Below are 13428 nucleotides of genomic sequence, written 5' to 3'. Positions count from 1 at the left end.
GTTTGAAGAAAACATTGTTGTCTTTGTTGCTGATATAGGTAACATAGGATTTATAGGAATAGTTTACCCAAAATCTGCTGGAAATTTAATCACCCTCGGGCCAATGAAGCCATCCAATATATGACTTGAAACAGATTTGAAAAACATTTAGCATTACAGCAGTGAATCCTCTGCAGTAAATGTGTGCCATCAGAACAGCTGAGGTTCAAACAGCTGATAAAAACATTACAATAATCCACAAGTAATCTATATGACTCAAGTCCATCAATTAACAGCTACGTGTTTGTAATTAACAAATCCATTATTAAGGTGTTTTTAACTTCAAACTGTTGCTTCTGCCTAAATATGATTCCTCTAATCATATAGTACTGTGGCAAATCCAATGTGTTTATTCATATTTTTATATATATATATTCATTACTGATTCACAATGTGCCTCTGTGTTGAACTATAATAAGTAGTGACCACTCTGGAAAGTTATTGCGAGTTATTTTATTAGTGTTCAACAACACTGACATGTTTTAAAAAATAAATGTGAAAAATCATATTAATTGAAATATGACACCAAATCTAAATGACTCCAAGACATTGAAAAACAATACACAAGTAAAACATTACTTGGCATGCCGCAGACAAACATCAATTATCAATATTCAGTTTGGACAGAAATTGTGAGCAAACAACGAACATTATGGCCTAATAAGACATTCAGACAGTTCATTCAAACTCACAAGCAATAATACACCAAAGTGCACCATAGGCTACTAAATACATACAATTTGATAAACACTCTTGCGTCATTAAACCTTTCAAAACAAGACCGCAAATTCAACAATAGACAAGAAACTGAATCGTCAGATGAGGATGTTAATTGCATGGTTTATTACTATATTGCAAAGCAGATACCCTGCCAAACCTGTTTGACCCGTTAGTTCACTAAATGAATTGTTATGGTATCAAACAGCAGTTTGTGTAAGATTCTGAGATGTGTAGATGAGCTTTTATTGTTTTGTTTTTTTTCTATGTAAACATGCACTAGAATGACCGTCTTTGGTCAGGTTTAGATTTTGTGATACAGAGCAGCTCATCAATGTCCGTTTTAAAACAGCGGTCCAACCAGAAGAAGCCGGGGGAGGAGCAAATATCACAAGCTGAGTGATTATTTTATATTTTCAAGAATAGCAATTTTAATTTTGGTGTTCGGCTGTTTGTGTTGTTTTTGCTTTAAGACTCCTGTGATTTATCTCAACAACGAAGGATCACTTTCTCCTTTGGTTTTTGAACCAATATCTTTTTTAAGTAGACTATTAATGATCATAAAATGAAAGTCAGTATTCTGACCTGAAAGCTATTGCAATACTATATTCTTTCATTTCAGTTGCCATTAAAACAAACAAACAAAACATCCCCACTGGTACTAGTGTGCAATCAGAAATATACCGTAGTGAGAGGAGACAGATCAGAAAAACAAATAGCGTTCGTTCAGAGGACAGTATGGAAATGTATTGCCTGCCTCCTTCATGTTTATGTAAGGTAATATCGCAATACCGACAAGTACACAGTACGCCAAGACTGCAAATCGCCACAACATAAAGAAATACGAACAACAAACAAGGAACGTGTGAAAACACAAACAATACATTCTAACATATGCATTCCAATAGAGGTAACAACTGTAGGATTTATGCTTTAGTTAGACAACAGGTAAGATTAAAGGTATACATTTATTCAGACAGACTAGTCCTTCTCTACAAAGGACACACTCGACTATCCGATAAAGGGAGCTGCTTTGGACCTTCATTCCCGCTTTGCTCTGACTCTTCCTCTTCATCCTCACTCTTCTCCATGTTGCACATGGACATAGGCACGCGAGCTGCAATGGTGGACATCTCTCCAAGGTGACTCTCTGCTGTGGCAGTGATGGCCCCTTTGTCTGATGTCAGGTTCAGATTGGTGGAGTCCAGATTGGTGACATTTCCTTTAAACATCTGGATCAGGCACTTCCTGAACTGAGAGAAAGAATGTTGGATTCAATGTAAATAAGGATCATGGTCTTTCCATATCAAAGAAATGACACACACATAATTTTAATTATGCTATTAATTATGCTTCTTATGAACTCAACAGTTAATATTTCCAGTCTCTGTGCCACCATGTAGAAATTTGTTTTCAGTAGTTAGACCTTTGCACAACTTCTGCATTGAAACGAGGAAAAGGTCATTAAGCAAGATGTATTCTATGTAAAAACAAGGACATCAATTAACAGCTACGTGTTTGTAATTAACAAATCCATTATTAAGGTGTTTTTAACTTCAAACTGTTGCTTCTGCCTAAATATGATTCCTCTAATCATTGCTTTCTCCAGTGAAAAAGTTGTCTCGTCTGAATCAGGAGAGAAATATGCATGGATCAAACAGTCCAAAACAGTGCTTAACAACTATGTAGGTGGATTTTGATGTGATAGGACAACAGGGGATGGAATTTTTTACTGAAGGAAGTGTTATTATGTATTATAGACTGGAATTTTGGCCAGAAGTGACAGTTTGACATTAAAATTATGGATTTTGTTTATTACAAACACGCAGCTTTTCACTTCAAAATAAGTTAATAATGGACTGGAGTTGTGTGGATTACTTATGGATTATTGTGATGTTTTTATCAGCTGTCTGGACTCTCATTCTGACGGCACCCATTCACTGCAGAGGATCCATTGGTGTGCAAGTGATGTAATGCTAAACATATTTGATGGCCTGAGGGTACGTTTTCAGCATTTTTCTTTTCTTTCTTTCTTTTCTTTCTTTTTTTTTTTTTTTATCTATTCCTTTAGGATTCCAGGCCAAAATTGTTCACCTCCTCTGACTTTTTACTTCATGAGTGAGAACAAGCATGGTGGCCCTCTGTTGATAAATCTTCTTCTGTTCTCTGTTACTTGGTTACTCTCACTACCCAGGGTGATAACAAACCGTGGCCAGGAGAAATTGAATTCAGATGTTTTCATTCACCAGTCTGATGTTGACAGAGTGCTTCTGAGCTTAAGGGAGCCTACAGCACTCAACACTCATCTCAAAGATTCTGTGTTATTTCAGGTTTCTTTGTGTGATATAAAAATATGAATAAACACATTGGATTTGCCAGCATTGAAACGAGGAAAAGGTCATTAAGCAAGATGTATTCTATGTAAAAACAAGGACATTTTGACCTTAATTAAAGCAGATAAGGTCATGAGAAGTAAATATATTCATTTCCTCAAGGTTTTGGTTGGACTGGATGAAAATTAGGTACCATGGGTAATTATAATACCAGCTACACTCTTGGTCAAATTTGTAATGCAGAGAAACACTATGGTCGGTATACATTTACAGAATAATACAAGCAGAAGGTACAAAGACAAACTGCACTGATCTGAAATGGAAAGTCACAGAAAACTTTAACTGCTTATACAACAACATAAGCTGTTAAAATGTTAAATTAAGCACGATAACACTTTACAATAATGTTCATTTTGTTATGAACTAAAAATGAGCAAAGCATCTACAGCATTTATTAGTCTAAGTTCATATACTTTTACAGCTAATACGTTTTAATATTTCATTTAATATTACAATTTGTACATAAATTAACAGTAATATATTATAAACAAATACGAACAATTGTATATTCATGAATTAACATTAAAATAGATGAATAAATACTAAAAAAATATTGTTCATGTTACCTAATGCATAATAACTAACACTTGATTATACCAGGACAACTGAAAAAGACAATAAAATCTAGCTGTATATGTTATATTTCGAATCTATCAACTCTATATATGATCCATTTCAGAAAAGACTGACAATCAACTTTGCATTCTTATTGAATACACCAAATAACAGCAAACCTCAATAAAAAAGCCTATATATGATATGTTCCATTTTTGTAGGATTCTCCATATGCTCAAGAGCTCTTGCGATATCAAAACAAACACAATGCAGCATTACTGATGCTATATAAACCATCCCTATTCTCACTCTTGAGTGTTTGTTCTCGTGTCTCCATAATATAGTCTGTCTCTCTCTCTCACATCAGAGAAATTTGCGACCCTGTGACCCTTGACCTGAATATATTCTGGGAACAGCTGGGAAGGAATTGGGTTAGTTCTGGAAGATGTGCACAGCTCAGGGGGTCCAGCAGCCTCCGCTCCAAACCACCTGGGACCCACATCCTAGGGGTGGTCATCAGAGTCACATGACTACAAAAGATCACTGATTCGCCCTTTACATCAAACGGCACACTACAGGGACACTGAGGAGAAATCTTCCTACGAGCTTAATGTATATGTAAAAAAAAAAAAAAAAAGATATCATTGAGCAACTGTGCCGACTGTATCACTCATAATACGTAACTCCTCTGAGAATACAGAACATCTTAAAAATTGAAATAGTCAGAGGTTTAAACCAGGCCCAGGACAACAAAGCAATTGAAGCAATTGAATTGTGGGACCTAAGACCTCCCCTTTGGAAAGCTATAGCACCCAAACATTTCCTGAGGTGGATTTATAACTCGAGAGATATACAACACTTTTCTATGGGAATATATGGAACATAATGCATCTGTGAATTTTAACATTAAATTTGAATATATAATACACCTTTGAACTAAGAAAAATGGAATCTCCTCAACCAAAACTGTCAGAGTAAAGAGCATCAGATGTCTGTGATTTGTTGCCGACATATGATGAAAGAAAAAAAGTTCAGACCACCTGCTCATGCAATGGCTTTTCTAGTAAAGCATAGTAAATTCTGACAAGACAGCTAAAATAACCCCAAAAAAAAAGAAAAGAAAAAAGATATACAGATATACATGTTTTTATACATATTGTATATTCATATTCTATTAAAAAAATAATACTTATGTGTTTAGCTGTCACATGGTGAGTTTGTTGTTTAATTTTGTACGTTATATATGCCATGTAAGATTTACTGTCTTTGCTCCTTGTTGCTTTTCTGTCTTTTATTGATTGATGGTATAAAAACATAAAAACACTACAAATCGATTCTTAATATATAAAATACAAAAGCCTCTCATCAGATTTTTTCTCAGCGTGGCACCCTAAACTTTTTTAATAAAATGTGTAAGTGATCCGAAAATGCCAGATAAGGATGACAAATGGCAAAGACATACCTGCTTATTCATGAAGACATAGATGATGGGATTGTACACAGCTGCAGTCTTTGAGAAGAATGCCGGTATTGAGCCCAGGCGAGGATCAATATGAATTGTGGGACAGGCTGTGACAGTTATTGAGAATGCTGCATATGGTGTCCATCCAACCATGAACGCAACTATCATTACAATGACCATCCTCGCCACCTCTCGGTCAGGCTTACGCGCATTACCCAGCCTTCCATGAGTGTTCGACACCTATTAAACATATTAGAGTTCTAAGATTAAATGCAGTCCAAGAGTAAGTTAATGTTAATGTACATTAGGCACACCAGACAGAACCTCAAAAGCTTCTCTGTTGTTTTGCCAGTTTTATTCAGTTTTTGGTAATACTGTACAATAGGGTTCCATTTTTTTACTATATTTAATGCATTAACTCACATTAACTAACAACGAGCAATATATTGTTACAGTATTGATTCATCTTTAACGTTTCACTGTTAGTCCATGTCAGCTCAGGTCCATTAAGTAACATTAATAAGTAGGCTTTCAACTCTTGATTTTAAAAATGTATTAGTAAATGTTGGAATGAAAAAGAAAATGCTTTAGAAAAAATTGTCATTGTTAGATTATGTTAGTTACTAAATGTTAACAAATGAAAACCTTATTGTAAAGTGTTACCAAGTTTTTTTCCTCTTTATTCATTTATATCTGCTATAAAACAAAAAATGAAAATCAACATAAGAGTATATTACCAACCTTTCTGAGTTTCTGCATAAGTTTGCCATAGGAGATAATGATCACACCAAGAGGAAGGATAAAACACGTAACGAAAAAGGTGATGATGTAGGTGTGGTCGTAGTAATCAGTTGAGTACCTTAAAAAAACAGAGACTTTAGACCTCCTCAATTTTTCCTAAATGTCATCTAGCAGGTACTTTTGGTGTGTTCAAGTCATGTCAGAAAAAGATCATATTTACGAGTTGAATGCACATGAATGGCACCACAAAGTTGTAATTACAAGTGGAAAATATTTCTTTAAACCCCAAGTTTCCGAGTTGAGGTCGTGTCAGTGAGAAAATATGTCAGCCGCAATGGAAGCAGTCTGTATTTATGGTAACTTTGTTCAAATTATGTTTTTTTTTTTATTTACAATAAAACTAGCATAATTGGATGTACAAAATATGATAGCATCATGCAGCATCTTCATAAATTAAATTAAAAAAAACATTTTTAAAGCAAAAACACCTTATGCACATTCTTACATTCTTTATATATCACTTTTTTAAAGTAGAGTTAATTTTTTTAGAGTTTAAAGGTGATTTTTTTAGATACATGTACATCACCATTTTGCTCCGACTAAAGTGACTCGAATGCACTTGACTTCATAATTACGACATCCAACTGATAAATACAAACTTCCCAGGAGGACTTGAACACACCATTTGAGCACAAACATTAGCATGGATAATAATGAGTTGTTCACAAATCTTTAACATTAAGAGCACATGTGTATGTTTTACAATTGCATAATATGCTTAGTGTGCTTTGTGAAGTGCTTTGTTTGGTCCAAACAAACATTGCAACATAATTGAGTAATAAGCACCTGCAAGCTCAAGGCAGTGTCAAAATTTGGATCACTGAGACTGAATAGAAACCAAAATTTACAAACTTACATTTACTGTTTAGCTGTCAGAGCTCTCACCTGCAGAAACTACACTACTCTATTGAACATCAACATGGATGTAACTATGCCCCACAATGGTAAAAATATTCCCCATCCTTGGTCTTCTCTGTGTCAGTGTGCATTCCCTATTCAATTGTTTGTGCACTGTTTGCGTTCCAAGGCCAAGGCCAAACCATAGCCACAGCCACAAATGTTTTGTACCAGTCTCTTGAAAGCAATTTTTCAACTGATGGCTGCATGGAATCAGTCTTGGGTTTATAAGTGGTTTCCTTTTTTTCTGTCACAATATAACACACAGGAAGAAGCCTTGACTTTAACTCCTTGTCTGAATCCAAATGATGCCACTTTAAGGAACATGTGCAAGGCACATTAGTATTCATCAATAACATCATATTGTGGATGTTGTTCTCTTCATACATGGCCATGACAGACAAACACAGACAGAGATTGAAAGACTGTGAGCGAGAGAGGAACAAATAATAGGTAAACAGAGTGAGTGAATGAAGGAATGAAGGTAGGCAGATTCAGTGAAACAGTATTTTGAGCTCACCAGTTGGGTTCACAGGTGGTACCAATTTTGCTGACTGTATAACTGTTCCAGCCAAAAACTGGCGGGATTGTCCAGATGAAGGAGAAGGTCCAAACGAAAACAAGACCCATAGCTGCATGCTTGACTCCCAGCCAGACATTTTTCAGAGGACGACAGATCACAAAATAACGCTCAAATGCCAAGATTGCTAAAGACCACAAAGCCACAATTCCTAGAAACCAAGAAAGTACACCCATTATTACTGTACTGAGTCAGTAATATAATATGTACCTGTACTGACATTTAACAAGACATGAAAACAGAAGGTCTGTGTAATTTTGACTGTTAAAATTAATTCATAAGATTCCAGCTCGCAATTATTTTACATAAAAAGCTATGAGCATGGGATACAAGAACAACTAATGGATGTTTACTGCAGGGAGGGGCAACTCCTCAAGTTCAAACAAGACACTGATTACCTGATTGCATATGGAAGCCATTAAGCCACCACATAAGAAAAAAAATCATGCTTTGGTGAAGATAAAAAGTCTAAATGATGAGATAAAAAGCTGACTTTTGTCATAATTTCAACTTTATATCTCACAAGTATGATTTTGCATTTCATAATTTCTACTTTTTATGCCTTAATTATAATTTAGCAAAGCTAAATTTTTTCTTACGTAGAAGAAATGGGCTGATTAGTAAAACAAAGACAATATGCATGAAATCAGGGCTTTGTTTTAACATTCATCGGTAAAACTAGATAGTATCTTTTTTAGGTTACTAGTACTCTTTAATTACCTTTTAATTATTAAAATTTAATTGCCTACTACACTTATGACAATTCACCACTGGCCATCTGTCCAGGGTGTTTCCCTGACTATGGCCTAAAATGCTGGGATGGGCTCCAGTATAACTAAAACCCTGTGGTTTGGAAAATGAACGGATGGATGAAAATAGATGAAAAATTATCATGGTCTACTACAATAACTATAGTTACCACAAATTTACCATTGTTTTACTATAGTAACCAAATTTTAACCATTATATTTGTGGTAAAAAAAAAAAAAGAGAGAGAAATTATAAATAATCTGCCAAAAAATAAATAACAAAGAAAGAAAGTAATCCAACAGTGAATTGTATCTATTCAGTTAGTCGCTAGTAGTTTTTTTTTTTATTATTATTAATTTTTGCGTGTTACTAACAGATATACTGGGATAATTACTGGTATGTAGTAAATAAGAAATAAAACTAGTATTTAAAGAATAAAACTATAAAAGACACCAGCAACAAGTGGAATACATACCACAACAAAACAGAATGGCAAAAAATATGCAATTTGTTGCCAATAACAATAGAATTGCCACTGGGAGTGACTAGTAGCAAAGGAATGAGTACTAATAAATAAATACAATACATTTTATTATTAGCATAACATGTACTATTTAGTTTAAAGTAATAAATGTTACACGTCTCGGTATTGTTATATAATAACTCACCGAAAAAAGTCACAGCGAATCCCTCCAGCACACACGCCCAGACGCCCAGGAAGAAGAAACCTCGTGCATTAGTTAGAAAACTTATAGTGCCTCCTGTCAGCGAAACTAGAAAATCAGCAACAGATAAATTAACAATGATGTAATTCAACGGTTTCCTTAATTGTTTGAATCTAAACGTCACAAGCATAACGGCGAAGTTCTCTGTTATAGACAGTGAAGTCACTATGAACATCAGACAGAGGAAGAAGAAACCTCGTGCATTAGTTAGAAAACTTATAGTGCCTCCTGTCAGCGAAACTAGAAAATCAGCAACAGATAAATTAACAATGATGTAATTCAACGGTTTCCTTAACTGTTTGAATCTAAACGTCACAAGCATAACGGCGAAGTTCTCTGTTATAGATAGTGAAGTCACTATGAACATCAGACAGGCGAGGAAAGTGTAATTCCAGGGCGCAACAGACTTGAGGGGACCCGAGAACGGATCGTCCGGTGTGGTGATGTCGGTAGACTCGGTGACCGAAGACCCAAACGATTCCATGACAGCAATTAGGACGGGCATTGGGATGAAAAAGAAAAGGAAAAATTCATCAAATCATCACTAGGGAGCTTCTTGAAAATCCAAGACAGGTGTTTTTATACTAAGACACAGAATGTGCAGACTGCAAAAATAATTAGATTAATATAAACACACACACATAAATACGTGTAAAATTATTGTGTGTTGTATACGTTTACTTATTATTTATTTATTTTTAATTTACGAAATATTCCAATCTTTTCTAGTAAAGCAATCCACTTGAGGAGGCAGTCCAGAAGAGCGCCTTTGCGTAAAGGTTGCAATTAAATGCCACAGGTCCGCAAGCTTTGCTTCCGCAGTTGAGCATAAGCATGTTCATGCTGTTCTCCTTTATATATGCAGCCTGTCAGCATGGCCATCTCAATCCCTCGAGGTAATGAGAAAAGTCATTTTCCAAGTTTACCGAGACATTTCAGTGGGGCGTCACGCGCTTTGCTCTCTTAAAGGTGCACGCAGTCGTTTTGCTAATGAGAAAGTTTTATACATACAGTACCTTTGAAAAACTCAACCTGAGATGAAGTTTCCAGGCATATCACTCCTCTAGAAAAAGATTAAAAATAAAAAAAAAATAAAAGCTATTTTATTCTACATGGAGCAGGTTGCCCCCTCATGGGCATCTTCATATTTATATCACATGACCAGTTGTGTCATTACAACCAAAGGTGCAAAAATGGGGTATGCAATACAAGCACCTCATAGGAGTGCAAGTGCAACTCAAAATCAATCCAACAGGGGCATCGGACGGCAGGCTCCTGCTCTGTCTACAAAACAGTATAGAGTTCTTCCTTATCATTGATTATAGTTTTAAAAGAAAAGTTCACTCAAATATTAAAATTTGCTAACAATTTACTCACCCTCAGGCCATTTAAGATGCAGATGAGTTTGTTTCTTCATCAGAATAGATTTGGAGACATTTAGCATTACATCACATGCTCACCAATGGATCCTCTGCAGCGAATGGGTGCCGTCAAAATGAGAGTCTAAACAGATGATAAAAAATCACAATAATCCACATGACTGCATTCCATCAATTAACGCTGTGTGAAGTCAAATGCTGCATGTAAGAAACAAATCCATCATTAAGGTGTTTTAAGTTTAAACCATAGTTTCTGGCCAAAATACAAGTCCATTCTCCATAATAATGCTTCCTCCGGTGAAAAAGTCCATCCCATGTTGTCCACTCACATCAAAATCTACCAACATTTTTAGAATGGTTTTAGCCGTTTTCACTTGTAAATGGTACTTGTTCTATGCTTATTTCTCTGCTGATTCAGACAAGACTTTTTCACTGGAGATATACGTTTTCACTGCAATATTATTGACTGAGGTCAATATTCATCTGAAAGCAAAGGTTTGAAATGTCTTAATAATGGATTTGTTTCTTACAAACATGCATCTTTTCACTTCACGAGATGTTAACTGATGGTCTGGAGTTGTGTGGATTACTTGTGTATTATTGTGATGTCTTTATCAGCTGTTTGAACTCTCATTCTGACGGCACCCATTCACTGCAGAGGATCCACTGGTTAGCAAGTGATGTAATGCTACATTTCTCCAAATCTGTTTTGATGAAGAAACTCATCTACATCTTGGATGGCCTGAGAGTGAGTAAATGTTCAATACATTTTAATTTTTGTGCAAAGTTTGCCTTAGTAAAGAAAATATCAGTTTTAAAAATGAAAAATATTTGATCTTCTGAATATTTTGACATGAGAGATTATTTGATGATAGTATGTCAAAATGATCTTCTACCATAGATAATGTCTGAAATGCCTCCTTTTCCTGCCTCAAACCGACAAGAGGGAAAATACCAGGAGTGATTGATCTGCTACAAAATTAAACCGCATAATTAGCTGTGCAGATTTCCTAGAAAGAAATAATTAAGGAAAGTAGGAAAATGCAAGAAACTGAGATAATATCCAATACACAAGTGTTTTAAATGTCTGTAACATTTCTTACTGTCATTCCTATTCAGATGCTTAGAAACACATTGCCACGGCCCTTGCATATGTAAGCAATTTATGCATCCTATGAGGATTGATCAACACTATAGCATGTGAAATTGATTTACTTGCAACCACAGGCATGACAGGAAAATAAAAGTGTTCAATTGTTTTGACTAATTGCTATTTTACTGTAAAGAAAGTTTCGGTCGATCGTGAGCTAATTTAATTAACTTGAGTAAGGTTCATCTAAGTAGTGCAAGGTTGCTTTGAGTATGGATCTTTTTCTTTGAGGATAGATTATGTTTGTGTGTGCGTGTGTGTGTGTGTGTCTGCCACAGTCATCGACTTTTTTGATTTCCAGTGATACTAATTTCAGTCCGTGCCTAGTCGCTTAGTGACGTGCCCAACTGAGTCATACGGGCCTCTGGACCTTTTAACACATAATGGGACACGTCAAGAAAGCTGTCTGATTTTTTTTTTGTATGGCTGCAGATTCTTGGTAGCGGTGGCATTAAAATGACCCTAGTCCTGCTGAGCAGTTAAACATTCTCATTTACCTTGGACCCTCTTATCAGTATTCTGACTCTGGCTCACCGTAGTAGATGACAGGCTGTCCATCATATAAGCACAAACTAATTAATACCAGCACTTTTAAATTGTGGCATTAACGTGATGCTCTGGTTAATGGATTATTGTGATGTCTGGAATTGATTTACTCACTTCTTTTCTTTTATGTTTTCACCTTTTTTGTGGTGGCATTTATGTGACAAGAGGTCTGCTAATTTTATAGCTTTGCACTTGTCACGTAAAACAAACAAAACAATTGTAGCTTAATGGTACTGCCCAAGTCTAATGTAACCTTTACAAATCCAAGCGACATTTATTGAGCAGAAGCCGTATTGGAGCCATGAGCGAGCTGAGTGCAAGAATTTCTGTAAACATAGTGATTGTCAGTCAACCTTTTCCACTACAGAATCATTACACATACAATCCACAGTCGGTTGGCCTTTCTGCCATGAAGATGAAAAATGTCAACCCATCTTCCAGGAAGACGACTGATTGAAATCTTATTATCTTGTGAATTCCTGTTGACTTAATAAACGGATACAAACCAATCACGAAAGCGATTATTTATTTGACCAGAAGGTGTGATAGAAGGTGCTATTTTAGAAAACTCCATTTATGATGAGCAGTTCAGACTGAGGATAAACGGATTGATAAGATATATTTAGCACAGATGCAATGTTTGAAATAGTTCTTGGAAAAATGTTAATAGCTCAGATGTTGTTATAATCGCCATGCGGAACTAGGCAGCCATCCTTCCAGGGACCTCATGTGCCCCCCAAGCCCTAAATCGCCCCTTTCCATCTGCCTCATTCTGCCCCCAGCTTTCTTTCGATGTCTCTGTGTATCTAGACAACCAAGTTAACTTCAGAAATGGCTGAAGCTAATTTAATCATAATAATACACAATACACATTACAATCTGTGAAACATTTGGTAGTGTTGGTTTTTCACTTTGGTGTTCTGCATCTACATCTATTGTTAACAGTATTTATTCTTTTAAGTATTATACATGCAGTTTTACTTCATATTATTTGAGAGATTATATTCATACTTTTAAAAAGTTATTTATACCACACTACAATTTTAAAATAAAACTAAAGACAACATTGTGACCAGTGTTGGGGGTAACGTATTACAAGTAATGCGAGACAGAGGCACTTCCTTCAGCCTGAGGCTTATTCATTTCACTTTTGGTGCGAAAGGGTCTTTACAGTTACCAAAAATATAACTTTTGGGTTTTTATATATAAAAACTATACTATAAATATATATATTTATATATATATAAATATATTATGAATTCCGGACTCTTGCGAATTCTCTCATCATAAACAACAAAGTAATGTAAGTAAGTAAGCGATTCATTTAACAGTGTATACAGCTTCAGTGATTATAACTATAGTTGTTTTTTTGAGAGTGCTTAAACTCGCAATAGATCAATGTTATTGATACTGTCACTTTATATAAATTATTTA

General features: G+C 35.4%; 1 protein-coding gene across 1 annotated transcript; it reads right to left on the bottom strand.

Annotated features, from left to right (window-relative positions):
* Positions 1–524: 524 nt before the first annotated feature.
* On the bottom strand, positions 525–9781 carry LOC107675006 (vertebrate ancient opsin-like). Its single transcript, XM_016469185.1, has 6 exons — positions 9115–9781; positions 8863–8922; positions 7385–7595; positions 5908–6025; positions 5167–5406; positions 525–2009 (listed from the first exon to the last, which is right to left on the bottom strand). Exons 1-6 carry the CDS (start codon positions 9422–9424, stop codon positions 1749–1751), a joined length of 1200 nt encoding a protein of 399 aa, XP_016324671.1. The 5' UTR covers positions 9425–9781; the 3' UTR covers positions 525–1748.
* Positions 9782–13428: the final 3647 nt, after the last annotated feature.

This window comes from Sinocyclocheilus anshuiensis, unplaced genomic scaffold, assembly GCF_001515605.1.
Source record: "Sinocyclocheilus anshuiensis isolate Anshui unplaced genomic scaffold, SAMN03320099.WGS_v1.1 scaffold1572, whole genome shotgun sequence".
Lineage (NCBI taxonomy): Eukaryota > Metazoa > Chordata > Actinopteri > Cypriniformes > Cyprinidae > Sinocyclocheilus > Sinocyclocheilus anshuiensis.
Note: the sequence above shows the minus strand (reverse complement) of the source record. Positions and strands in the feature narration are given on the sequence as shown.

Excerpts from the sequence above, each read along its gene's own strand:
- LOC107675006 (XM_016469185.1), bottom strand. The coding sequence starts at position 9,424 with ATGCCCGTCCTAATTGCTGTCATGGAATCGTTTGGGTCTTCGGTCACC. Across the intron at positions 7,596-8,862 it reads ATTCGCTGTGACTTTTTTCG|GAATTGTGGCTTTGTGGTCT; the intron begins GTGAGTTATTAT and ends CTTGGTTTCTAG. Across the intron at positions 5,407-5,907 it reads TTATGCAGAAACTCAGAAAG|GTGTCGAACACTCATGGAAG; the intron begins GTTGGTAATATA and ends TATGTTTAATAG.